Here is a 27707-nt window from a genome sequence, read left to right on the forward strand (position 1 = left end):
TGCCATTCAAGCATGCAATTTCACACAATTTTAGCAATGTAGGTTATCTTTCTAGCATCACAGACTGGAAGTAGAAGAAAAGTTGGGGTTTACACCCTGCTTTTCACTAGCCAAAGGAGTTTCAAGCAGCTTATAATCACCTTCCCTTTCTCTCCCCACAACAGACACCCTCTGAGGTAGGTCATGCTGGGAGAACTCGGAGAGAAACTGTGACTGACCCAAGGTCATCCAGGTGGCTCCTTGGAGAGGAGGAGTGGGGTTCTCCAAATTAGAGGCTGCTGCTCTTAACCACAACACCATGCTGGCTCTCTTTATTTAGGCCCAATTCCAATTGAACCCAAGAATCCTCCCTTCATTAGAAATTACCAGAATGAATCCAGGATTTGACTGGACAGCCCCTTCTTCATCTTCCCCTGCCAAACCTGACTTTCTGGACTAAATGCTTTCTGCTCCTCAGAGGGAACATTTTCATTGATTGTATGGCATGTGTGTAGTATAGCCAGGAGATTCTAGCCGGGCAAGAGACATTTGAAGGTGCTCTGCTATTGCCTTCCCCCACATCACAACCCTGGTATTTCTTATAGGTCTCCCATCCAAATACTAGCCAGGGTTAACCCTGCTTAGCTCTCAAGGTCTGATGAGATCAGGCTTTCCTGGGCTACCCAGGTCAGGGCAGAGGAAACATGATCAGTAAGTATATACATAATGCTAGCTGGATCACAGTCAGATATTATCTATCTGTAACCACTCCTATGGAGCGGTAATAATAAAGCCCTAAGGGGTATGTGGGAGGAGAAAGGGGTGGGGCAACTCCGTGATAAAAACTGTTGGAGGGGCCAACACCCCCACCCAGCCACGCTTTGCAGCTCCTGATTGGTCCGCCCGAGTATCACTCGGGAACCACTTGGCCCGCCTTGGACTGACCACTCAGAGGGTTCGCCGCTGGGAAAGGAGCAGGGCCTATAAGTTGAAAACACAGAGGCCCTGCTCCTTTCCCGCCCGCAACCCAGGGACCTTGGCCAGAGAGGAGGGTGCCAGGATAGGAGCAGGGCTGCTGCGTTTTCAACTTGTAGGCCCTGCTCCTTTCCCGGCGGCGAACCCTCTGAGCAGGCAGTCCAAGGCGGACCAAGTGGCCAATACGGAGCCGCGCTGCACACGGCTCCCTATTAGCTACTTCATTCTCGAGTGACACTGACACCAAGGCAGGCACCTTGCCCGGTGGGGGGGGGGCAAAGGCTTCACGAGCCTCCCGACCCGCCTTCCCCACAGGCTGCCATTGTAGCCCTGGCTGCTGCTACCACGGGCAGCCGCCCACCATCAACGGCCTGCTGGAGGCAGCAGGGGGTGGTGGCGCTGCCCGGGGAGGGGCACCTTGCGCCCCTGTCAAGCCAGCCAGCACACCTGGTGCTACCTCTATGGCCAAAGTAAGCCCCCCTGCCGCGGGACCCCCCACACCCACCCTCCCTCCCACCCTCTGTGCTCTTCCGCCCCCGCCCTCACGTCACCCCCACACACTGCTGCCACTCCGCCGCAGCTTCCATGCCCCCAACACCCCCACCCAGCCACGATGCCTCCCACTCAATGCACCCTTCCCCCTGTCCACCCACCCCTACAAGTCGCCACCACGCTCCCCCCCTCCACTGCGGATCCCCCAACCCACCCACCCGTCGCCGTCTTCCACCGACCCCCCCCAAAAGTCGCCTCCGATCTGCCGTCGCTTCCCCCACCAACACCCACATACCCCCCTTTCTACCCGATGCTCTTCTTCCCCCACCCACCTCTCAATTCGATCCCCCCTTCCCCCCTTCCTTCCACCCCTGCCCCGTCCCCTTACATGGCACCTACCTCCCTGCCTGCCTTCCTTCCTCCCAGCATTCACTTTCTCCTTCCTTCCTCCCTTCCTCCCAGAATTCACTTCCTCCCTCCCTCCCTCCCTCCCTCCTTCTTTCCTTCCTACATTTCTCTCTCTCCTTTCTGTCTCTCTCTCTCTGCCTCCTTCTCCCCCTCTCGCTTGCTCTCATTCTGTCTTCATGCCTTTCTCCCTTCTTTGTGTCCATCCACCCACCCCGCTAGCGCCCACTGTATTTTTTCTACAGCGGGCTTACTTTCTAGTAAAATATAAACTACAACCAATTTCTATCCTTCTCTAAATTTTTGCCATCACGCACAGAAGTATTGTAGAATTTTTAAATGTGAGGAGACAGCTTTGTCAAACTTCCTGGATGCTTCTGTCCCCTATTGTAGCTGACTCTGATTTGTGACCCACCTTGAATCCCCCATCACGAATGGCCTGTCCATCCCTCTTCTTCATACTCATATCCCTAGCTAACAGGCACTTCACATATTTCATGGTGGCAAACCTGTCTTCGCCATAGTGGGCACAGCTTAGACTGATAATATCTGGAAAACGCCATATCCCAGAGCTCAGATTTTCTGCCTGCTAATTAAAAATGGCCTCCACATTGGGTCAGGAGGAGTATAAGCAAGAATTAATGGGGATAGAACCATCTATTGACTTCTTTTTAAGAACTGATCCTGCTAAATCTGTATCATTCTCTCCTTCCATCACTCCAGCCTTTCCCCTTTATTACCTTCACTCTGTCTCCCTGTTTGATTTTAAATATAACATTCTAATTTATGGTTCCAGCAACAGCACATACTGATGAGCAGGAAGCCCTTATGTCGGAGCTGAAGATCATGAGCCATTTGGGGCACCATGAGAATATTGTCAATCTGCTGGGTGCATGTACCTACGGAGGTAACAAACATTCAAACTCATCTAAACTTTTCATTTCTATGGCATCTACTTTACCACACTGGAATAAGTAACTTCTCCTTCTGCCATAGCTTTGATCTGAACAACAGCCAACCATACAGCTTTGGATTTTAAAAGGGAGAATGGGGAGCAGGGAATTAAGATGGTTGGCAGTTTTAGATTGATCCTGTGCCAAAAAGAAAACAAACCCTTTTGTTGGCGCCCACAAATCATTCTTGTATAGTCACTATCCTTATCATTTTGCTGACAGGAACAGGACAGACTTGATCATGAGATGCATATTGGAGAATAAAATTGCCAGCAGTTTCTACTGGGTCAGAATGTAACATACACATATGAACACGTAACAAACATAAAGTCGTTCTCTGACAATGTTGTTATTTCCTTTTTAGGTCCCATCTTTGTCATCACTGAGTATTGTCCACATGGGGACTTGCTGAATTTCTTGCGAAAAGCAGCTGAGAGTGTCATGATCCAGGATTTGACCCTAGAATCTTCTTTTGATAGCACAGTGGCTGACTATAAGAATATGTACGTTGGGAAGAAGTATGTCCGAAGGTAAGAATCCAAGCCATGTGCCATGATCTTCACTTGAATGTCACTGGTATAATTATGTCACTTATTGTGTGACACTAGCAAGATGGCCTGGGCCTTCCTCTTTCTTTTGGTAAGTCCCCCCATCAGCCAGCTGAATGGCAGCTGGGGGCCAGATCCTGGTGAGGTGACCACCCAGCTCCTCTGGGGGAATCTGACAACAGTGTCAGAATTAATTCAAACCATAGAGTGTCCAGCAGAGACTGTGAGCTGTACCACTCAGTTCAAAGGCCAACCAGAACAGCTCTAGAATCTTGGTTTTTCTATAAGTGTAATTCTAAGAATCATATCATAGTACATTAATTTGGTTATAACATCAGTTATGCACTTAGACATAGTACACTTATTGAAACTACTGGAAAGAGGGAAAGAATGAACATAAGTATGTTTTATATTCGCCTGAGCTGCATGTATCAAACACTGCTGTATTTGAAGTATTTTTGCTGTATGGCCAAAACAACTGCATTGTTGCTAACTTGAACTCTCTGGTTGTTTTCTCTCATTTAGCGATAGTGGATTTGGAAGTCAGTGTATAGGGGACCACTATCTGGAAATGCGGCCGGTGCCAGCAAAAGGTAAAATAAGCAAAGGAGGAGAATGCATGCTGCACACAACTAGTGCTTAATAGGGGTGTGCAATTTTTTTCCTTAGTATTTTTCTGTTTGCATCTATTGGACCCCAAAAAATTCAGGATTCCTAAAAAAAATAAAAAAAAAATAAAAAGGATCCCAATAGATCCAGGATTTTTCAGATATCCCATTTTTTCCCTGGATCCCATAGTACAAAAATATCCAAATAAATAAATGAATGAATGAATGAATGAATGAATGAATGAATGAATAAATGAATAAATGAATAAATAAATAAATAAATAAATAAATAAATAAATAAATAAATAAATAAATAAATAAATAAATAAAGCAGTGACAAAGCAACAAGAAACAGCTGAAAAGCAGCTAAGCTGGGACACTTTTAGTCAATCCCTTTAAAGTAGATTGCCCAAAAGAACACACAAAGGAGCTGATCATCTAGGGAGAACTCTCCCTACTGGCTCACCTGGGGCATTGCTGGGCAGCCAAACGAGCTTGCAAAGAAGCCAATCCTGTGAGGAGAATATAGCTGAAAAACACCTTCTTGGTATTTGGGAGTATATTTTGGCTTCACAAATATATCCAGGCTCTTTTGAGAAAACTGAAAAAATCCCTGAAAAAAATCTTAGCTCCTGCCATTCAGCTGTTTGGGGGCTTTCTTGTGCAGTCTGCAAAACAGGTGAGGGGAGGTAGTCTTCCCACTGGTCCAGCTGGGGCTCATCTGGGCTGTTCCAATGAACTGCCAAAGAGAGTTCCAGCAGAGCCTGTGAGGAGATTTTCCTCACAGGATCAGCTGCTTGGCAACCTCTTTTGGTTAGTCCTATACTTTAAACCAGGCTACCCAGCAGAGCCCCAGCCCAGCCTGTGGGGAGAATTTTCAGTTTGGGTAAACCCAAAGGAATATCCCTAATACTTAATATCCAGTGTTGCCAGAGTAACCTTTAAACTCCTGGGACTGGGGGAAATCTGTTAGGAGCTGGAGAACTGCCAGTTCAGGCTGACTCAAAGAGATGTCACAGTAAATTCTCCGAGTGGGAACAAGCTAGCAATTGAGCATGATAGTAAAGAATAAATGATGGTCATTTGTAAAGACCAAAGGGCCACAGGAACTAAAATGAGGTACTGGCTACAAGCCAAGATGTGAGGAGCTGAAGTATTTCAAGTTATAAATGGCTACTCAACTATAGTAGGAATTTCAGAAACTTAGTGGAAAGAAGAATTGGGATGTCCTTCTTTCTGGACAGGACAGGGAAGGGGATGTTGTGGGTGATGTTGCTAATATTACAGAGTCTAAAAATATACTAGAAATTGCAAGAGGAATAACCCCCGCCCCCAAACCGTTATGAGTTACCATGAGTTACCAAGGTTACTCAGTCCTTCACCAATCCTGGACCCACAAGAGGGGAGGGGGGGTGGCAATCTTGGTCCGGGAGGCTTTCTCCTACAGGGCTCTCCCGGTGCCAGAAATCAGTGGAGTGGAGTGTGTCAGTACTGGATGGGACGCGGTCGAGAGCTTGGCTATCTGGATGGTATACTGTCCACCCAACGCGCCACCAGATGCCCTGCCCCGCCTGCTGGAGGTGGCGGGCACCTAAGCGTTGCAGTTTCTCAGGGTTTTAATCCTGGGTGACTTCAACGTTCATGCGGGTGCACCCTCTTCAGGACCTGGTGCCATCCATGGCAACACTGGGGCTCTAGTAATTTGTTACTGGGCCCACTCATCACGCCAGCCACGCACTTGACTTGATTTTTGGTGCTGGGATAGAGGTGGATCTGGATGCAGCTCTAGCTGTGCCATAATCAGACCACTATGCACTGCGGGTTCAGTTCAAGACCCCACCCCCTCCCCAGTTGGGCGGCGGGCGTATTTTAGCCCGCCTGCGGAGACTTATGGACCCACTTGATTTCCGGAATGCTCTGCAGGACCCGATGCCTCCTGGCAACTCACTGGTGGCCTTGGTGGAGAACTGGCAGTCTCGCCTGACGGCTGCTATAGATGAGATCGCTCCTAAACGTCCTCTCTGCCCCTGGTACAAGGGGGTGCTCTGGGAGAAGAAAAGGGAAGTGAGACGATTAGAGTGAGTGTGGAGGAAGACTCATGACGAAGCTACAAGAATGCTTATGAGGGCGTATGAGATAGCGGTGAAAGTGGCAAAACGGGAATTGGCCATGGAAATCGCATCCGCAAGCTCTCGCCCGGCCCAATTATTTAGGGTAGTTAGTTCGCTTACCGCCCTTGAGGGTCGCCAAAATGTTAGTCAATTGGAACTTGCTGGGAAGCATTATCGAGCTATTTTGCGGACAAAGTCTTGTCCACCTTCTGGCCACAATTAATACAGTTAATGAACTGGGGGCCTGTTGGCTGCCTCTGGTAGTGATGTTTGATGGCTTCAGACGGCTCTCATCTTCCAAAGTGGACAAGCTGCTGGGATCAGTCAGGGCAACCACCTGCCCTTTGATCCTTGTCCTTCTTGGCTCCTCAAAGGAGGGGGCCAGGGGATAGGAAGCCAGCTCAAGGACATTATTAACCTCTCCCTGGATTCCGGGGAGTTCCCTGAGCGGCTAAAGGAGGTGGTGGTTCGCCCTCTCCTGAAAAAAACAATGCTGGATCCTGCCAGTCACCACCCAGTGTTGCATTTAGTAATCCTGGGCAAGGTGCTGGAAAGGGCCACGGCGGACCAGCTCCTGGTATTCTTGGAGGAAACTTCGGCACTTGATCCATATCAGTCTGACTTCCATCCTGGCCATGGGGTAGAGATGGTTGTGGTCGCCCTACTGGATGACCTCTGTCGCCAGCTGGATAGAGGCGGGTCAGCCGTGTTGGTTCTTTTGGACCTATTGGCAGCTTTCTACATCATGGACCATGACCTGCTGGTCCACCACCTTGCCGGCATGGGGATAGGAAGCACAGCATTGCACTGGATATGCTCCTTTCTCCAGAACCGAACCCAGAGGGTGGCAGTGGGGGATGAGTTCTCGCGGCCCTATAGACTCCCTTGTGGGGTCCCACAGGGTGTGGTGCTCTCCCCCACATTGTTCTTCATGCGCCCTCTGGCACAACTGGTACAGAGCTTTGGGCTGGGCTGCCATCAGTACACTGGTGACACCCAGCTCTGTCTCCTTATGGACGGCCACCCAGACTCTCCCCTGGAACCATTTGCCAGATGTTTGGAAGCAGTGTCTGAATGGTTCGAGCAGAGTCGCCTGAAACTCAACCCTCCAAGATGGAGGTCCTGTAGCTGGGAAGTAGGGGGCGGGATCAAGAAGCACGCTTGCCCACCCTGGCAGGAGCGCAACTTACCATCGTGCCCCAAGCCAGGAATTTGGGTGTGACGATTGATTTCTCTCTGACTATGGAGGTCAAAAGAGCAGTAAGCCAGGCATTTTTCCTCCTTCGCCCGGCTCGGCTGCTAGCTCCCTACCTGTCCCCTGATCACTTGGCCACAGTGATCCAAGCAACGGTCACCTCCAGAATAGATTACGGTAACTCGCTCTATGCGAGCCTACCCTTATCCTTGGTCCAGAAACTTCAGCTAGTGCAGAATGCAGCTGCTGGGGTCCTCACTAGCACACCTTGGAGGGCTCACACCCAGCCTGTGCTGAGGCAGCTGCATTGGTTGCCTATTGCTGCCCAGATCCAGTTCAAAGTTTTGGTTCTAACCTTTAAGGTTTTATGCGAGTTGGGACCCACATACCTGCAGGACCACCTATCACCCTATGTCCCCCGCAGGACTTTACGCTCTGTGGGGAGAAACCTATTGGTCGTTCCCGGCCCCACGAAGTGCGCCTGGACTCAACCGGGGCCAGGGCCTTTTCTGTCCTGGCCCCTACCTGGTGGAATGAGCTCCCGGGTGAGCTGCGGGCCCTGCGGGATTTGGCAACGTTCCGCAGGGCCTGTAAAACGGAGCTCTTCCGCCAGGTCTACTGTTGAGGCTAGGGTCAGTGGAGTAGATCTATTGCCTCCCCCACCCCTGAGGCCTACAGTGAATAACATCCTTGCTCCACTTTCTCAACACCTTTGGTTGTAGGGGTAGGAGTGGGTTGTTGTCCGCCATCTTATGAGTTTTAGAGGTTTTTAATGGGATTTTTAAGACTACTGTGACCCACCACGATCCTGCTGGGAAGTGGTGGGATATAAATCAAAACAATAAATAAATAAATAAATAAATAAATAAATAAATAAATAAATAAATATCCTAAGAGTACCTTGGGGGACAGGAGTACTATCACTTGCCTGACAAAAAAAACCTATTTAAAAGATTGGCAGAAGAATTTGTATGTATAGTGATTAGTATATAGTGGGAGAGTTGCCCCCAAGTGATCTCAAGACAGAAAAGGGAGGGAGGCGACTAAAATGAAAAAAACTTTGCACTGTTTAATGTAATACCACAAACATTCCCCCTTGCTTTGCCAATGGGTGTTGTTGAATTAATGCAACTTCCATTAGGTCAGTGGAAGAGCACCATTGGATAGAACTTGCAAGACTGGCACACACTGGACATTCAGGAGTCAGCAGGAAAGGAAGGATTGATTTCTTTCCTATGAAAAGATTTCATGATACTTTTGTGCTGTCAAGTGTTTTAACCAGAATCCCATTTTAATGTCCACTGTGGTGGACTTTCTTTACTATTGAGTGCTGAGCTTCTAATTTTATTGTGCTGGGACAATAGCAGGATCTGTTGATCACCATGAGTTCTTCTCCAATCAAGGACACAGTTCAGATTCAGAAGAGGAAAAGGAGAACAAACCAACTCTCGGCCTGTGTGACTTGCTGCAATTCTCCAACCAAGTAGCCCAGGGGATGTCCTTTCTTGCTTCAAAAAATGTATGTCATCCTCCAAATAACTTATTAGCAATATGATTACCATTAGGAACAGAGAAGGAAACATTCCACAATACTTGAAAAAGAAGCAGAGTGTACATGTAAGACATTTGACCTCTGTCATAGGGATGCCAAATCCAGGTTGAGAAATTCCTGAAAACTTGGAGATATGGCCTGAGGGGGAGAATTCAGTGGGCTGCCAGAAAATAGCCATTTTCTCTGAGGGAGCTGATTTCTGCCATTAAAGAAGCTCTCCAACCCTCACTTGGAGGTTGGCAGCCTTACTTACTGACTTTATTTATTTATTATATTTCTATACCACCCTCCCTTCTGGCTCAGGGCAGTTTACATAAAACACAGAGGAAGTACTTCATAATTCACCAAATCAAATAAAAACAATAGTAATAGTTGTTTCAACTGCTGATAACAGTATCTGTTCCCTCTTAATAAAACAGCAAGAGGTGTTAGAGTAGGCTGTGTCCGTGATCAAAACTCCAGGATTGGCTCCTTGGCCCTGGACTGACAAGCAGAGGGGCCAATCGGAAGGCACAAAGTGCCTTCCGATTGGGCCCTCACCAGGACAGACCAGAGTTCCAGGGCAATCTGGAGAAATGGCTGCCAATCTGCTCCTGACCACCAAAGGGAGAGGAGGTCAGTAGGGCTGCCAAGGGGGATGAGAACTGAGGCTTGGACAGGCTGCGCCAGCCCTTTTCACCCCAAGGCTGTCCTAACTGTCAAGTCCAACTGCAAATTGCCTCAGAACCCTGACAGAGCTGGCAGGAGGCTGCTGAGTGCACTCCCTCCCTCCCCCTCCCTTCAGGCCTCCTGCGAAGGAGCCTCTGACAGGCCCTGACTGAGGGAAGGAGGCCTTTCCAAGAGCAATGCAGAGGATCCTGAGGGAATTCCTTTTTTAGGTTTCTTCTTTTAGGTTTCTGCTGGCTTCCAGGAGGCCCTGGATGGATATTTATAATTAAACAGATGATATAAAGACACCATGAGTTTTCTTATGCAAAGGAAGCAAAAGCCTATTCTATTCTCTCTTCATGTTCTACTGCGCAGAGTAGTGGAAGCATATAATAGGAACACTTTGAAGTAATATATTTAAATGAAATATAAGGATAACCTGTATTTTGTTCATCAAATGTGTCATGTTGAAAAATCCTGTGTGTTTCCAGAGGAACTGATCTCGAGTACTCTGGAGATCAGTTGCAATTATGAGAAAACTTTGGGTCACACATTGAGGTTGGTGACCTCAGAAATAAACTTGTGGTAAGACATGGCTTCTGAGCAGAGGGAAACATAGGAAAGATCTGCAGTCTCTATAGAATCATAGAGTTGGAAGGGGCCATACAGGCCATCTAGTCCAACCCCCTGCTCAACGCAGGATCAGCCCTAAGCACCCTAAAGCATCCAAGAAAAGTGTGCATCCAACCTTTGCTTGAAGACTGCCAGTGAGGGGGAGCTCACCACCTCTTTAGGCAGCCTATTCCACTGCTGAACTACTCTGACTGTGAAAAATTTTTTCCTGATATCTAGCCTATATCGTTGTACTTGTAGTTTAAACCCATTACTGCGTGTCCTTTCCTCTGCAGCCAACGGAAACAGCATCCTGCCCTCCTCCAAGTGACAACCTTTCAAATAATTAAAGAGGGCTATCATGTCCCTTCTCAAGCTCCTTTTCTCCAGGCTGAACATTCCCAAGTCCCTCAACCTAACTTCATAGGGCTTGGTCCCTTGGCCCCAGATCATATTCGTCGCTCTGTACCCTTTCAATTTTATCTACGTCCTTCTTGAAGTGAGGCCTCCAGAACTGCACACAGTACTCCAGGTGTGGTCTGACCAGTGCCGTATACAATGGGACTATGACATCTTGTGATTTTGATGTGATGCCCCTGTTGATACAGCCCAAAATGGCATTTGCCTTTTTTACTGCTGCATTACACTGCCTGCTCATGTTTAGTTTACAATCCACAAGTACCCCAAGGTCTCCTTCACACACAGTGTTACCTAGAAGCGTATCCTCCATCCAGTAGGCATGCTTTTCATTTTTCTGACCCAGATGCAGAACTTTACACTTATCTTTATTAAATTGCATCTTGTTCTCATTTGCCCATTTTTCTATTGTGTTCAGATCTCATTGAACTCTGTCTCTATCTTCCGGAGTATTTGCCAGTCCTCCCAATTTGGTGTCATCTGCAAACCTGACGAGTAGTCCCTCCACCCCCTCATCTAGATCATTAATAAATATGTTAAAAAGTACCGGGCCAAGCCCCGAGCCCTGAGGTACCCTGCTACTCACCTCCCTCCAGTCTGATGAAACACCATAGATAACAACTCTTTGAGTGCGGTTCTCTAACCAATTCCCTATCCACCTAACTATCTGAAAATCCAGATTGCAGTCCTTCAATTTATCCATCAGAACATCATGGGGAACCTTATCAAAAGCTTTACTAAAATCCAAGTAAACAACATCAACCAAATGTCCACAATCCAGCAAACCTGTTACTTGGTCAAAAAAGGAAACCAGGTTGGTCTGACAGGACCTGTTGGAGACAAATCCATGCTGACTTCCTTGGATCACCAAATTGTCCTCCAGATGTTTGCAGATCGCTCCCTTTAATATCTGCTCCATTATCTTCCCCACGATAGAGGTCAGACTCACTGGTCTGTAGTTTCCCGGGTCACCCTTCCTCCCTTTTTTGAAGATCGGAATAACATTTGCTCTCTTCCAGTCCTCCGGGACATCTCCAGTCCTTAAAGAGGTCCCGAAGATGATGGACAAGGGTTCTGCAAGTTCTCCAGAAAGTTCTTTGAGCACTCTCAGGTGCATTTCATCCGGCCCAGGGGATTTGAACTCATCCAATGCAGCTAAATGCCTCTCGACAACCTCTCTATCCATGTCAACCTGCCACCCAGACACTATCCTTTGGCTACTGCTATCTCTAGATGTGCAGCATCCACATCCTCTTGTTGGTCAGGCAATCGGTAGCAGATACCAACTACCACACTGTTTGTTTTCCCCTCGCTTATTTTCACCCAGATGCTTTCCACTGTACTCTCCTTCACTAGAATTTCCTGACAGGTAAGCCCTTTCCTCACATACAGTGCCACTCCTCCACCTCTTCGATCTATTCTGTTTTTTCTGAACAGTTCATATCCATCCACTATTACATTCCAGTCATGGGAATCATTCCACCAAGTTTCTATGATGCCCACGAGATCATACCTTTCCATCAGCATGAGAAGTTCCCGCTCTTCCTTCTTATTGCCCATGCTTCGGGTGTTAGTATAAAGGCATTTGAATCCTTTTACTTTTGGTTCCCTATGAGCTGGCCTTGCCAGTTGGGCTGCTCCCGATCTATCTCCTTCCTTACACTCCCTATGTTGATCGTCTCCTTCCCCTTGTGGCTTCAGTTTAAAGCTCTCCTGATGAATCTCCCCAGGTTCCTGCCAAACACATTCTTCCCCAGCTTCGATAAGTGCAGTCCATCAGGTGCTAGTAGGCCTTCCTCATGAAAGCCTGTCCCAAATCTCTCCTGCCAGCACCAACTACGCAGCCACTGATTCACCTCCATTATCTTCCTCTCCCAACGCATTCCTCTTCCCTTGACAGGCAAGATTGAAGAGAATACCCACTTGTGCCCCCATTTGCTTGAGCTTCCTCCCCAGATCTTGATAGTCTTTTTAAATAGGAGCGATGGTATTCATGGACATGTCATTCGTTCCCACATGGACCATCACAAATGGGTAGCGATCCGTAGATTTGAGGAGTTTGGGCAGCCGTTCTGAAACGTCTTTAATTTTCACCCCTGGCAAGCAACACACCTCTCGGGTTAGGGGGTCGGGCCCTATGTTTGTGGATTACTGGATCCACCTGTTTTAAAGTGAGAACTTGCACTTTAAAAAATAAAAGATTGCTGGATGGAATTCTTTTGGATTATTCCATTTCCTTAAATCTATCTATGACACAAATAATCAAGATTGTGTTGTAAATATTGCTCTTCAGCTGGTGTGTCCCTTTCTAAAGATGTCAGTCCCCAGATGGGACCTGGGAATCCCCTGGTTTTACAGCTTATTTCCAGGCAACAAAGATCAACCCCCCTGGAGAAAATGGCTGAAGAGTGGAATCCGTAACATTATACTCCATTCCACACCCCAAATCCCACCCACTCTTGGCTCCACCCCCAAAGTCTCCAGGTATTTCCCAACCCAGAGCTGGCAACCTTACTCCCCTCTCAACAGCAGAATTTTCATGTTTTGTTCTTGCCTGAACTGTATGTATCTGGTTAGTGGTTTAACCTCAGAGTTTTTTAAGATGTTGCTTGCCTTTTTCTTCCTTTCAGGAAGAAGGAACTGAAACTTACTGTTGGGGGTTCTGGCAGTAGCAGCCTCTCTGGCTCTTGACTATTTGCATAGAGTGCAGTGTCTTTCTGCAGTGGCTTAGTCAGCAAAGGAACCTGAGAGCAGAGTCAGAACACCACAACACCACAGTTGTGGTGTTTACAGTAACTCTGTTCCTTTAATCTGGGCCAGTCTTAGATGGCCCTCGGCACTTGTCATCGCTGTGGTCCTTTTAAAAAAATATGCTGCCTCCTTGTTCTGATGACTAGCATAAAGAACACTTTTGGAAGTCTGTTTATAGCTAAATTTATCAGTTATGCAGTTGGGCTGGAGATATCTGAATTTTGAGAAGATTTGACAAACATGAATGAACATTGGCTTCAGACGGCTCTCTTTATCCGAAGTGGACAAGTTGCTAGGCTCAGTTAGGGCGACCACTTGCCCCCTTGACCCCTGTCCATCATGGCTCCTCAAAGGAGGCGGCCAGAAGATAGGAGGCCAGCTCAGGGACATTATCAACCTCTCCCTGGAGTCCGGGGAGTTCCCTGAGCAGCTGAAGGGGGCAGTGGTTCACCCTCTCCTGAAGAAATCTACGCTGGATCCGCAGGACCCTGCCAGCTATCGCCCAGTGTCGCACTTGGCGTTCCTGGGCAAGATGGTTGAAAGGGCCGCGGCAGACCAGCTCCTGGCATTCTTGGAAGAAACTTCGGCATTCGATCCATATCAGTCTGGCTTTCGACCTGGCCACGGGGTGGAGACGGTGCTGGTCGCCCTGTTGGATGACCTCCGTCGCCAGCTGGATAAGGGCGGGTCGGCAGTGCTGGTTCTTCTGGACCTGTCGGCCGCTTTTGACATCGTGGACCACGAGCTGTTGGTCCACCGCCTTGCCGGCACGGGGATACGGGGCACAGCGTTACGCTGGATACGCTCCTTTCTCCAGGACCGGACCCAGAGGGTTGCAGTGGGAGATGAGTTCTCGCGTTCCTATAGACTCCCTTGTGGGGTCCCTCAGGGTGCGGTCCTCTCCCCCACATTATTCAACATCTTTATGCGCCCTCTGGCCCAGCTGGTACGGAGTTTTGGACTGGGTTGCCACCAGTACGCTGATGACACCCAGCTCTATCTCCTCATGGACGGCCGCCCGGACTCCCTCCCGGAACCATTCGCCAGATGTTTGGAAGCAGTGACAGAATGGTTCGAGCAGAGTCGCCTGAAACTCAACCCCTCCAAGACGGAGGTCCTGTGGCTGGGACGTAGGGGGCAGGACCAGGAAGCGCGCTTACCCACCCTGGCAGGGACGCAACTCACCATCACGTCCCAGGCCAGGAACTTGGGTGTGGCCATTGATGCCTCCCTGACTTTGGAGGCGCAGGTCAAAAAAGTAGCGGGCCAGGCGTTTTTCCACCTTCGCCAGGCCCGACTATTAGCGCCCTATCTGTCCCCCGAACACTTAGCCACAGTGATCCATGCAACGGTCACCTCCAGAATAGATTTCTGTAACTCGCTCTACGCGGGCCTTCCCTTGTACTTGATCCGGAAACTTCAGCTAGTGCAAAACGCAGCTGCTAGGGTCCTTACTGGCACATCTTGGAGGGCCCACATCCAGCCAGTGCTGAGGCAGCTGCACTGGTTGCCAATTGCTGCCCGGATCCGGTTCAAGGTTCTGGTTCTAACCTTCAAGGCTTTACGCGAGTTGGGACCCACATACCTGAGGGACCGCCTATCGCCCTATGCCCCTCGCAGGACCTTGCGCTCTGCGGGTGAAAACCTATTGGTCGTTCCCGGCCCTAGGGAAGCACGCCTGGCCTCGACCAGGGCCAGGGCCTTTTCGGTCCTGGCCCCGACCTGGTGGAATGAGCTCCCGGGAGAGCTGCGGGCCCTGCGGGATCTTTCAACATTCCGCAGGGCCTGCAAGACGGAGCTCTTCCGCCAGGTTTATGGTTGAGGCCGGGGCTGATAATAGATCTATGCCTCCCCCGGGGACTCGGGTTCTGGACCCGAAGCAAAACATCATCAGGACCTCCTCTCCACCCGCTAGTAGAGGGAGGGAGGGGGAGGAGTTGAGCTGCCATTCTTGCCATGCCGGCAATATTGGCAATGTTATTATTGTTTTATGGGGTTTTAATGGGGAATTGCGATATTGTTACCCGCCACGAGCCGCAAGGGAGTGGCGGGCTATAAATCTAATAATAATAATAATAATTGTCCCTGGAAGCTTCATCCTTATCCATTGTTGTGCCTCTATATATTTATGAAACAGCCTAGGGGGTAGGACGTGTCCAGCTGTCCAAGTTGGAATAGGGCCAATCAGGGTGCAGCCAGCTTTGCCCTGATGGGCCCTGCTCCTGCAGCTCCCACCCTCTGTCCCTGGACTCTAGCGTCTTTGCTCTCAGACACCTCAGTGCCTGGAGCCAGCAGCAGGTAAAGGGAGAGGGACCTGAGCAAAGGGTCGTGGTGGAGGGTCTCCTAATGAGGGCCTCTTGGCCTTCTAGGCTGGGCCTGCTGACGAGGGCCTCCTGGCTTGCTGACTGCTTGTTAAGGACTGCGAAGGAGCTGACTAGCTGACTGCTAAGGAGCTCTGTCCCACCCCTGCTAACGAGCTGCCCAGCCCCCGCCCACCCCACTGTGAGCTGCTGCCCAAAGCCACCTTAAGCTGCCTGGCAAGGGGCCAGGGGAGGGGACCCTTTCAAGGCCCATTCTTAGGAATGGGCTTTGAAGCTAGTCTTTACATGAAAGGAAAAAATGAACTACCATTAACATACTAGTATCCATTGCCCTCATTGTGCCACACAGTAGAATGTTGTTTGCCAAGCAAGACATAATAAGCTATAACTATCATTGCTGATTCATGGCCAGTTCTCTGTCTCTCTGGGTGTGGCGAACTGGTAAAATTGTTGTAATATGTATTATCTTTTATGGGCATCAGCACAGTAAAATGAGTAGCCTCCTGTGGGTCCAAATGTACACAAAATGTGATTTCAAACTACCATTTTCTGCTGTACATCCTTGAAGTATGTCTGTGAAATTATGATATCTACTAGAAGACAACTTTAGTCTAGAATTCTTAGAATGAAATCCCACAAAGCACCACTGAAGGATGAAGAACAAGAAGACCAAAAGAAACCCCCTAAATCAATACACCCTAGGGTAGTTACTGACCTGGAGCCAGACATCCTGGAATGTGAAGTCAAATGGGCCTTAGGAAGTCTGAGCAACAATAAAGCTAGTGGTAGTGACAGCATTCCAGTTGAACTATTCAAAATCTTAAAGGACGATGCAGTAAAAGTGCTACACTCAATATGCCAGCAAATTTGGAAAACTCAACAATGGCCACAGGATTGGAAAAGGTCAGTTTACATTCCAATCCCAAAGAAGGGCAATGCCAAAGAATGTTCAAACTACTGCACCATTGCACTAATTTCTCATGCTAGCAAAGTTATGCTCAAAATCCTACAAGCTAGGCTCCAGCAATATGTGGACCGAGAACTTCCAGAAGTACAGGCAGGATTTCGAAGAGGCAGAGGAACTAGAGATCAAATTGCCAACATACGCTGGATCATGGAGAAAGCTAGGGAGTACCAGAAGAACGTCTACTTCTGCTTCATTGACTATGCTAAAGCCTTTGATTGTGTGGAGCACAACAAATTGTGGCAAGTTCTTAAAGAGATGGGAATACCAGAGCATCTTATTTGTCTCTTGAGAAATTTATATGCAGGTCAAGAAGCAACAGTGAGAACTGAACATGGAATCACTGACTGGTTCAAAATTGAGAAAGGAGTTCGGCAAGGCTGTATACTGTCGCCTTGCCTATTTAACTTGTATGCAGAGCACATCATGAGAAATGCGGGATTAGAGGAGTCACAAATTGGGATCAAGATTGCAGGGAGAAATATCAACAACCTCAGATATGCAGATGATACCACTCTAATGGCAGAAAGTGAAGAGGAACTAAAGAGCCTGTTGATGCGGGTGAAGGAGGAGAGTGCAAAAGTTGGCTTGAAACTCAACATCAAGAAAACAAAGATCATGGCATCCGGCCCTCTCAATTCCTGGCAAATAGAAGGGGAAGAAATGGAGATAGTGACAGATTTTATTTTCCTGGGCTCCAAGATCACTGCAGATGGGGACTGCAGCAAAGAAATTAAAAGACGCTTGCTCCTGGGGAGGAAAGCTATGGCAAATCTAGACAGCATCCTAAAAAGCAGAGACATCACCCTGCCAACAAAAGTGCGTTTAGTCAAGGCTATGGTCTTCCCAGTTGCAATGTATGGCTGCGAAAGTTGGACCATAAGGAAGGCCGAGCGTCAAAGAATTGAGGCTTTTGAACTCTGGTGCTGGAGAAGACTCTTGCGAGTCCCTTGGACTGCAAGGCGAACAAACCGGTCAGTCCTAGAGGAGATCAGCCCTGACTGCTCCTTAGAAGGCCAGATCCTGAAGATGAAACTCAAATATTTTGGCCACCTCATGAGAAGGAAGGACTCCCTGGAGAAGAGCCTAATGCTGGGAGCGATCGAGGGCAAAAGAAGAAGGGGACGACAGAGAATGAGGTGGCTGGATGGAGTCACTGAAGCAGTAGGTGCAAACTTAAATGGACTCCGGGGAATGGTAGAGGACAGGAAGGCCTGGAGGATCATTGTCCATGGGGTCGCGATGGGTCGGACACGACTTCGCACATAACAACAACAAGGGTAGCACATTCAAATATATATTCCAGTGCTCACTTGCTTCTTCAAAAAAATTTCTTCCCTGAAATAAAGGGCTTAACATTCTTCATTAGAGTTTAAGGTGCTTAAGAATAACCCAGTAGCATTCACCTTTGGGTCTGCAGTGAGCATCCATTCAGCACCAGCTGTTTCTATCCTAGGAGAACAATTGGCTTAGAACCCTCCAATATTTTGTGATTGTTCCTCATAGCAGCCATTTTGTGATTGGTTCCCCCTCCCATGACATCCATTGTATAATGATGGCCACTACCTTTCCTCAGAATTCCAGAAGAGGCTACTGGTTGTTCAAATCTGGATTCTCCTGCTCTACTTTATAGTCTTACTGCCCAAGCCCATGTCGATAATGAGCCCACGCTAAAGTTAACATGACCAACTAACACACATGTAGAAATTTAACAGAGCTTGAAATTGGTCTACATTTTTACTAAATTAGAGGTCAAGCAGAATTCTAGCAAAGCAGTTACATAGTCACTTCTACCTGTGCTTAACAATAGTGAAATGGTTGTGTGAGCCAGCCCTTATTTACTCATCTCAGGTCTCCTGCTCTGACAGGATACCGTGCATCCCCAGCCACTCTACCATCACCACTCACTGGGCAGAAAGGGAAGACTGAAGGGATAAATGGCAAAGCCATGATATCACTTCAGGTGTGAATCAGAGGCTGAAGAATCATGTCAGTCGATGTTCTAATATTCACGGAACACACAGAGTATGAACCAAATGCTAGAATGTTGCCAGTGTTGCAATAATGCCATTTTTGGGTTACACTGCAAGTGATATCATTATATAACTGGTGACCCCCCCCCCCCCAACAAGTACCTTCTAGGACATAAGTATTTAAGCTAACTATCATTACATCTCATACAATTATCTCTTTTTCATTTGCTGATGTCATTAGGCTATGGTTGTAGATGGGTACAAGAGTCAAGAAGAACAAAGGAGAATAATGTGCAACTTACTCTGCTGTCTATTCCATCCAGTGTATCCACCGAGATTTGGCTGCAAGGAATGTGCTGGTGGCTGATGGACAAGTGGCAAAGATCTGTGACTTCGGTCTGGCCAGAGACATTATGAATGATACAAATTATGTTGTCAAAGGCAATGTAAGTACCTGGGATGACACCTGTGTGTTAGATAGCACAACATGCTAAGAGGGGTCACATTAAGAAACAGGTGGATGCTACCAAGCAGAATCTGGTTTTAGCAGAAAAAGCCATCAAGGTACTGCTGGCTCATGAACAAGGAATGTTTTTGCAATTCCAGGCTCGGCTGCCAGTGAAGTGGATGGCACCAGAGAGTATCTTTGAATGTGTTTACACAGTACAGAGTGATGTATGGTCTTATGGCATCCTTCTGTGGGAGATATTTTCTCTAGGTAAGGAAAGAGTAAACTAGCTTACATTTTTCTTCATGAAAGAGCCTCTGTTGGAAGTGGAGATTGGATAAATTTTGAAAGGGCTCATTCACACAAGGCTCATTCTTGGAGGCAAAGCATGAATGAACAGGAAAATTCATACAAGTTTTTTTTCTTTTAAAAGCATGGCCAGAGCAAAGCTTGGTGGGAGTCACACACCTACTGGGGCTCAGGTCAGTCAGGGTCAGCACTGCCATCTGGATCCCTAGGGTTGCCAACCTCCTGGGATTATAACTGACCTCCATCTGACAGAAATCAGTTTACCTGTTGCAATCTCTCCCCTCCCCCAACCCTCTCTCTTCAGCTCCACCCCCATAATCTCCCCAACCCAGAGCTGGAAATGCTATCCTCACCAGGGCCGGAATGGAGGCAGCCAGCACTGCTTCTGACTTTGGCAAAGCCAATGTGAGATCTCTCAAAATCCCCCTGCGGCAATTCAGAGGCCTCTCTGAGTTTACGTACTTGCCCTTCAGTGCTTCTACAAGCGACACCAATATCCATTCCATTTCTGCTTTCATCCCGCTTGACAGAAATATGACGGTGCCAAGCTTGTTTTTCCTACTAAGCACTATCTTCTTGTTACAATTACAGGCAGGAGCCCCTATCCTGGCATGAAAGTGGACAGCAAGTTTTATAGTCTGGTGAAACAAGGATACCAGATGGCCAGGCCTGATTTTGCTTCAGATAATACGTAAGGAGGACAACTCCACCTAAACAATGGAACGTGTGAAACTGTCTGTCTTGGGTCTATCTGATGACATATCATGTATTGCAGATTTCCCACCATTATAGATGTTAAAGTTTCACTCCCCAGTGATCTAAACTTAAGTCACAGCAAGATTATTCCTCTCTCAATTAATCACTAGTATGAAATACCTTGAAAATAATTCTCTAGAACATTTTGTTCCCTTCCATAGCATGAGTAGAAACACTCAGGGGCAGGAACACTCAAGAGCTTGTGGGAGATGTCTCTTTTCTCCCTCTCCCACTATTTCCTCTTTCCCTTTCCTGAAAGCTGCCATATTCCCTCCCCTTTTCCTGCTCTCCTGGAATCTCAACATCTCCCAGCTACAGAGATCAGTTCCCCTTAGGGTTGCAAAATCCCTGGAGATTTGGGGGTGGAGTCTTGGGGTAGTGAGATTTAGGGAGGGAAGCAACTTCAGGAGGGGATAATGCCATGAAGTCCAGCCTCTAAAGCAGCCATTTCATCTAGGGGAATTCATCTGTCATCTGAGCAGCAGTTGTAATTTCTAATGATCTTCCACCTGAGTTCCCTTGGAAGAGATGGATGCTTTGGAGGGTGGAGTCTGACATTATACCCCTCTGAGGTCCCTGTCCTCCTCAAAACCCCAACCATTTCCAAGCCCCCCCCCCCCGCACAAAAAAAATTCTAGGAATTTCCTAACCCCTTTCCCTCCTCTTGGTAATCCAGATAACCTTTTCCTGCCTCATTCTCACGTTCTTAGCCATTCACCAACCTATTTTTTATCTGCCTCCCATCTTCAGCTATATTTCTTCTTTATTTGCTTCATTTACACACCCCACATTTCCTCATAGTGGGGACCAAAGCAGCTTACAGTAGAATCTTAGAGTTGGAAGGGACCTCTAGGGCCACCTAGTCCAACCCCCTGCATAATGCAGGAATTCACAACTATTCTTTTTTATCCACACAACAACCCTGTGAGGTAGGTTAGGTTGAAAGTATGTGACTGGTCCAAAATTACCCAGTCAGCTTCTGCAGCAAGACAGGGATCGGAACCTGGGACCCTAGTCTGAAGCTTTAACTGCTACACCATACTGGCTTTCAAAGGGTGGCTGCACTCCTCAGACTTCATCACAAAATCTCCAAGAAATTCCCAACCTAGCAGCCTCAGTCACTGGATTTAAGTGTCCAGTCACTGGATTTAAGTTATCCTGACTTCACTATTAGAATATAAGAATGTAATTTTGCTGGTCTCCAACAACCACTTTACACCAAAATACAGTATTCTGCCAGACTGTTTGGTATTGCTATAAACTCAAGAAAGCACAGAGCAATTAAATAAATGTTCCAGCCTGAAAACCACTGTAAGATCAGCTTTTATCCATTGACAAGAGTTACAAGCTCTTCCAACAGCTTCTGCACAAGGTACTGGTACAATTTAGTGTAAGCATATAATGCATAGATTTTTCCCCATCCAGGTACAACATCATGAAGACCTGCTGGAGCTTGGAGCCCACTAAAAGGCCAACCTTCACTGAGATTTGCATTGCCATTCAAAAGCAGCTAGATGCCACCAAAGAACAGGTAGATGATTAAATTACTAAGGTGAAAAGGGAGATAGAAATCTATACCCAAATGATTTTGTTCCCACAAAAATTGCCTTTCCCGGCGTCACGTCTCATTAATGCAGCTGTGTTTTGATGAAACGTCCGTAAGTATCCTGGGAAAGGATTTCTTACCATAACTGTCTCTATTGGCTAAGCACTTACTAGTCCAGATCTCACCTGTACAGTCATCTGATACCCTAATGGCAGGAAGACAATTCAGTGCTCTTGTCTACAATCTATTGTTTACTCAGGAGATATTTATATTGCCTCTCCAGAGTCCTGCTCAAAGTGGCTTACAATTAAAATATTGAAATTAATATAAAAACCAGTCTAGAAACAGAAAAAAACAGTGTAAAACTATTTATATAACGGACTTCAGACCCAGAGCAGACTATAAAACAGCAGGAAAGATAAATCCTAATTAAAAGCCTCAATGAAATGTTTTGACCTGGTGCTTACAGAACAGTAAAGCTGGTACCAGGTGAGAGTAAAGGGAGAGGACATTCCAAAGGTTAGGGGCCAACACGGAAAATGCCATGTCTCTAGTTACCATTCATCTGAGATCTGAAGGTAGGGGCACAATGAGCAGGGCTTGGGAGGCAGATCTAATCTGGCAGGCTGGACAATACATGAGGAGACTGTCTTTCAGATACCTTGGCCCCAAGCCTTAAAGGTAAGGACCAGAATTTGAATTGATAAGAGTTTTCATCTCAAAGACTGATGGGGCATCCTGTGTGCCTGGTGAAACTAAAAAAGAGGCAATGAAAAGCAGGCAGCAGTGATTCTTATGATAGTTCAGAGGCTAATGTTGTTGTATTGTTGTTTTTTACCCCTCCTCTGAAGGACTATACAAACTTGCCAAGAAACCCAGAAAATGACAGTGCCTGTGAACCAGCCAGCTTCTGTGAAGAATCTTGTGAAAACGGAGAAAGCAGGCAACCCCTTCTGAACAGCAATAATTACCAGTTCTGTTAAAGGCTGTTGTTCACCATCTTCGTGTCTGCTTGTGCACTGTGTCAACTGGCCCGCAGGTCCTCTACAACCATCCTCTCATGGGGAAGTTCTTGTCTGAAACCCAGATGCTTTCATTCACAATCCTCGCCTGGGGCTCTAACATGCATTGGCAGCAGCCTCAATGCCATTTTATTTCCTCCTGTCTTTAACATCTGGCAAAATGGCTTCACTCTTGCATGTAGCTTAGCTTGAAATAAGAAGCTTGGCTAGGATCATCCTGTCAAAAGGGCAATTGGCGTAATCATGTGCATAATCATGCTTGCAAGAGTGGGAATGGGGCTCAAAACTTTAAAATCAGACATTCCGCATTTCATATGCACTTCCCTGGCCCTCAGTTTGTTAATCCCTATACTTTAGGGATGAACTCCTTTGCCCATCTACAGAAAACTCTTCCTTCTCTACACAGACATCCCCTGCTGCAAAGAATTGACAACCTATCTGCTTTACATCTCAGATAGGATTCTGCAGGGGATACAAGGAGAACAGAAAGGAATATGGTCATTCAGCATTTCACAACTTCCTAAAGGAAAAATGAGCACAGAGAACAAGAAATGGTGCTTTATTTAAGAACCTCATACCATGTCTCTCTCATTTAAAATTACCATGCAGAATGTGTTAACCAAGTAAACTAAAATTTGCATGCTTTTAGCTATAACTTGCATTGTTGCAATCAGTTAAGATTTACTTAATGATTTGACTAATTACTGATTTTGAATGAACTAAGCCAATTGACAGCAGATGAGGAAGAAGGCATAACTATAGTTTTATTATTTGTTTAATTATTCACAGCAGTTCAGTTAACTGAACAATCTAAGAAGAATTGCAAACCAATATAATAGATTGCTTGTTAAATCATCATTATAATCTCTAAAATTTATCTATAAACATTTCAACAAGTCAATAGTTAATGGAAATAATAAAAAGAAGACAAATCCAGTTTGTTTTACCATCTCAAATATAGAGGATGAAAATCCAAAGAATCTATGAGTTAGTATATCACTTGATTGAGTTATGTCCTACCCTTTATTCTTGGCAGCTAAATGTGTGAACTGACTCCACTGAGTTTCATGTGATATGAAGAAATTTAAAGTCATCAAATGATAACTCATTCTGGATCCAGTTTAGGTGATAACTGGATGGTGTAAGAATTTAACACTCAAATTCATTGATGAACAACAGGTGCTGTATATTATACCTCCCCACTGGACACATTTTTGAGGATGGGATATTCTGGAACATTTGGGTACTCTGATACCCCTCATCCATAAAGGCAGGAAGTGGGGTTGATCATTATGTCTCCAGATGGGATGAAGTACCCAGCCTTTTGTTTTTCTTCTTGCCTCCTCTGTGATAGTATGTAAGGAAAGAGCTCTATAGATTTTTCTTCTTTTCCCCGCAGAGCTATCAGACTTTTTGTGGGCCTCTTTACTGTCACCTAACTTCACCTATAACAAATAATGGCTGCTGTGCTAGTTTTTGGACACACAGCTGACAGACGTTCAATAGTGGGCATACCTGAGGTCTCATGCTTCTTAGCCAGGAGCTGCTGAAATTGCCAGGGTAATCTCTGGGGGCTGATTATAGCAGTGTTTATGGAGCTACAGGAAGGAGGTGTAGGACCTACACTGCAGAGGTATACAGCACTTGTGATCAAATGAAATTTTAAAATCTGACTGAAAATGCTAAAGGCAGCATTACTGTTTAGAGGCAGATAGCCTCAAAGCCGAAAAGACTGGCATCTGCTCCAGCTGGACAGGACTGGTTATCAGTGGTCCCCAACCTTTTTATCACTGGGGTCTGGCCAACGCTTGACAATTTTACTGAGGCCCGGGCGGGGGGGTAGTCTTCTGCCGAGGGACATTGCCGCCGCCTGAGCCCCTGCTCCACTTGCTTTCCCGCTGGTGCCCCTGACTTCCCGCTGCCTGCTGGGGGTCCTGCCAGCAACAGCTGCACAGTGCCACGCCGAGGGGGAGCCCCAGACATGGCGGCAACTGGAGAGCACCAAAGGTGAGCCGGCGGCAAAGTGGCAGGGCAGCCCCTGAGGCAGCAGCCGGGGAGGAGGACAAGGAGGAGCCGCAGCCCAGTACCGACTGATCCACGAACCAGTCCCGGTCCCTGGACCGGGGGTTGGGGACCACTGATCTAGACCATGGAATTTTATGAAATTAAGCTACTTTTGTATATAAATGCAATACTGTTATTGTTGGGATGTATTAAATTCCAGAACTTAAACAATGGCAGCAAGGCAGACAGCTCTGTTGTTCATGATTTCTCCTGAGTTATTTTCATATAAGAAAAATCAATACAAGATAAGAGCTGTGCTGATGTGGAACAGTGAACTCAAAAATATTCCTCAAAAATATGTTCTATAATTCACATACTTTGTAGCAATTCTATGTTCCCAAGTATCTATGTGATGCGTTTAAAATGTATGTGTAAAAACAATATTGCAAATGATATAGCTTGAAAATTAAGTTAGAACCAAACATCCTAAAGTAAGATGTAACATTTTCAACCAATGTTGCACTGCAGTTCTGTTTACAGAGATTACTAAAGCAGCCACCTTTTTTCTAAAGTTTTCTAAAGCAGCCATCTTTTGACATCTTATGAAAATTAAACAGTTTGGCCAGAATGGATTTCAGAATTACAATAACAGATAGCAAAGGAGGAACATTTCAGTCTCCCCTCTATCCCTCTCTTCTCCTTCCCTGGCACCTCCTGCAGCCTCTCACTTTTCCTGCTTCCTTCTGTCCTTCCCATCCCTCAGCCAATCTACCATTATCTGCCCCATCTTCAGCTTTCCCTCCTTCCCTTGCCTAGCCGCCTCTGCCTCTGCAGGGTACAAAGTGGCCCCTGCCACTGAGTCCAGCCATTGTATGGATACAGAATCTCTGGTAGACACCACCAGGCCTGTCTTCAGTACTCCTTTACCAGGGCAAAAGAGGACAAGGGGACAGGGTCTTTTCCAGAGCTGTTTGGCCTCCAAGTCCCCACAGCTTTGCTTTAGAGCAGCCAAGGTTTGGAAGGCTAGTAATATCTTTGTGGTTGCCTAGGAGCCCAAAGTTGACCATGAGATGAAGACCATGGTCTCAGTGGGCACTGTCTTATTAAAATTACAAGTGTCATTTCCATTGTTTTGAGGACTTTTAATCTCATTTGTTTTTAAAATTTTCTGAAAACGTGAGACTTCTTTCAGGTTGGTAATATTCCGTCTGTCCTTGGCTCCATTTTGTGGATTTTTGACTACACTCTATGGACCAGTCCAAAATTAGATATATGATACAAACAACATGTAGCTTTTCTTTTCTTTTTTACTAGATGAGATTATACAACTATGTGGTAGGCTGTAGCAAAAATCCGGTTAAGTCCCCAGTTGAAAAGATCTCGAGATGTGATCACCAGTGTGGCTCCTGGTACTTACCAATGTTTTTTCTAGTGCCTACTTGTTTCTTCCTTGAAGTAGTTCTTCCCTAAATTTAGGCATGTAGCCCTGTTGGTCTGAAGCTGCAGTCCACACCAACAAAGTTTTATTCTGGGTTTAAACTTTCATGTACATAAATACTCAGATATTGGTTTCTCACCTCGCACATATTAGGAACATTCAGTTCTTTTATCTATTATAAAATTATTATAACAATTGTGCATATTGTGCATGCATGCAAAAGTTCACAGCCAGAATAAAACTTTGTTATTCTTAAAGGTGCCCCTGGAATAAACTTTGTTCCCTGAACTACTGATACAGTCCTGGCTTTCCTCTGCATTCCTGGAGCAGGATGTGCTTTAGAAGTACCCCAGGGGCATCACCCTTGGATATGCAAAAAAATCCCATTCATTATAGGAGCATCCTTAAGTTTGGGGACCTCCCATAGACTTTTTCCTAAATGGATCACCTAGATACCTTTGGGCCTTCCCAGGTTTTTTGCCCCCACCCAAAAAAAAAACTTTTGACTGGTTCGTTTGATGAGGCTTCTTATCCATTATTCAGAAGCTATAAACCAATTTGTGACCCATGTCACACCTATTACAAAATTCTCTGGAATTTTATGTTTTGTACTTTACCAGCAATCTCAGAAAATCAAAAAGAGGAGGGGCTGTAAGGCTCAGTAGAAGAGCCTTTGTTTTGCATGCAGTAAGTCCCAAATTCAATCCCTTGAATCTCCACTTAAAAATGACTAGGCAACAGGTAATGTGAAAGACCTCCATCTGAGACCCTGGGGAGCCACTGCCAGTCTGAGCAGACAATACTGGCCCAATGTGAGTTCATGTACACAGAATTCATGTACAAGAAGGCCACATTAACTCGTCTGACTTGATATGTGTTAGCTCTATTTGTTCTCTGTATGACTCCTAGCACTGGCATCTCCTTGATATCTAGTATTTTTTAAATAGTTTAACTGCTGTTTTTTTAAGTATTGAAAAGTATCAATGAATTCCAATTAAACTGATTAAAGATAAAGAGACTCCTACTTTCTCTGAAAATAAATCAACTTGATTAAGCACATGTTCTCATGGCTGTGTTATTTTTCTACATTAGTATTTTCAGTAAAGCAAGAGTTTCAGTATTAGGGATTTTGTTTTTAAAAAGCCCAAAGGGTTTTGTCATCTCTCCTAGTCTGCACTCATCAAAAAGCATACTAGCTTGCAAACTATGACAGCACAGTTTTGGAAGAAAGCAACACAGGTATTTTGCCAAAGTCTAAGGGCTGTTGCAAAATATTCTGTAATATCAAACTTAAGGATCCAAGTGCAAGTCAAAGGGCCAAGAATGGCAGGAAACTCTATCAGACAAGATCAGATGCAATTCTAGTCTACATGCCAAGCACTTTAACTGCCCGCTCCCCCCAAACACACTACTTTGGCTTCCTAACAGATTAAACAAAACAGTAAATCAATGCTGTGGACATCAGTTGTTCTTTTATCCATGGTAAACCAGACTCTCTGAAAAAGACATTAATATTATGGAAAGTTGAAGGCAGTAGGAAAAGAGGAAGACCAATGAAGTGGAGCCACTCAATCAAGGAAGCTAGGGCTTTCAGTTTGCAAAACCTGAGTCAGGCTGTTAATGAAAAGTGTGATGTTATTAATTCATAGGGTTGCAAGTTGACAGTACATAACACAGGAG

At 46.2% G+C, this 27707-nt stretch overlaps 1 protein-coding gene across 1 annotated transcript in view; it reads left to right on the forward strand.

Moving 5' to 3' along the window:
* CSF1R (colony stimulating factor 1 receptor) overlaps nt 1-27084 on the forward strand; it is a 71374-nt gene extending 44290 nt beyond the window's left edge. The window contains exons 13-21 of the mRNA XM_077326606.1: nt 2648-2758; nt 3169-3334; nt 3878-3945; nt 8670-8785; nt 18828-18950; nt 19111-19222; nt 19853-19952; nt 21443-21548; nt 22415-27084. Coding sequence (XP_077182721.1) covers nt 2648-2758; nt 3169-3334; nt 3878-3945; nt 8670-8785; nt 18828-18950; nt 19111-19222; nt 19853-19952; nt 21443-21548; nt 22415-22546 — 1034 coding nt within the window. The 3' untranslated portion in view covers nt 22547-27084. The remainder of the gene's footprint in view (nt 1-2647; nt 2759-3168; nt 3335-3877; nt 3946-8669; nt 8786-18827; nt 18951-19110; nt 19223-19852; nt 19953-21442; nt 21549-22414) is intronic.
* Nucleotides 27085-27707: the final 623 nt, after the last annotated feature.

Source organism: Paroedura picta, chromosome 3 (genome assembly GCF_049243985.1).
Source record: "Paroedura picta isolate Pp20150507F chromosome 3, Ppicta_v3.0, whole genome shotgun sequence".
Lineage (NCBI taxonomy): Eukaryota > Metazoa > Chordata > Lepidosauria > Squamata > Gekkonidae > Paroedura > Paroedura picta.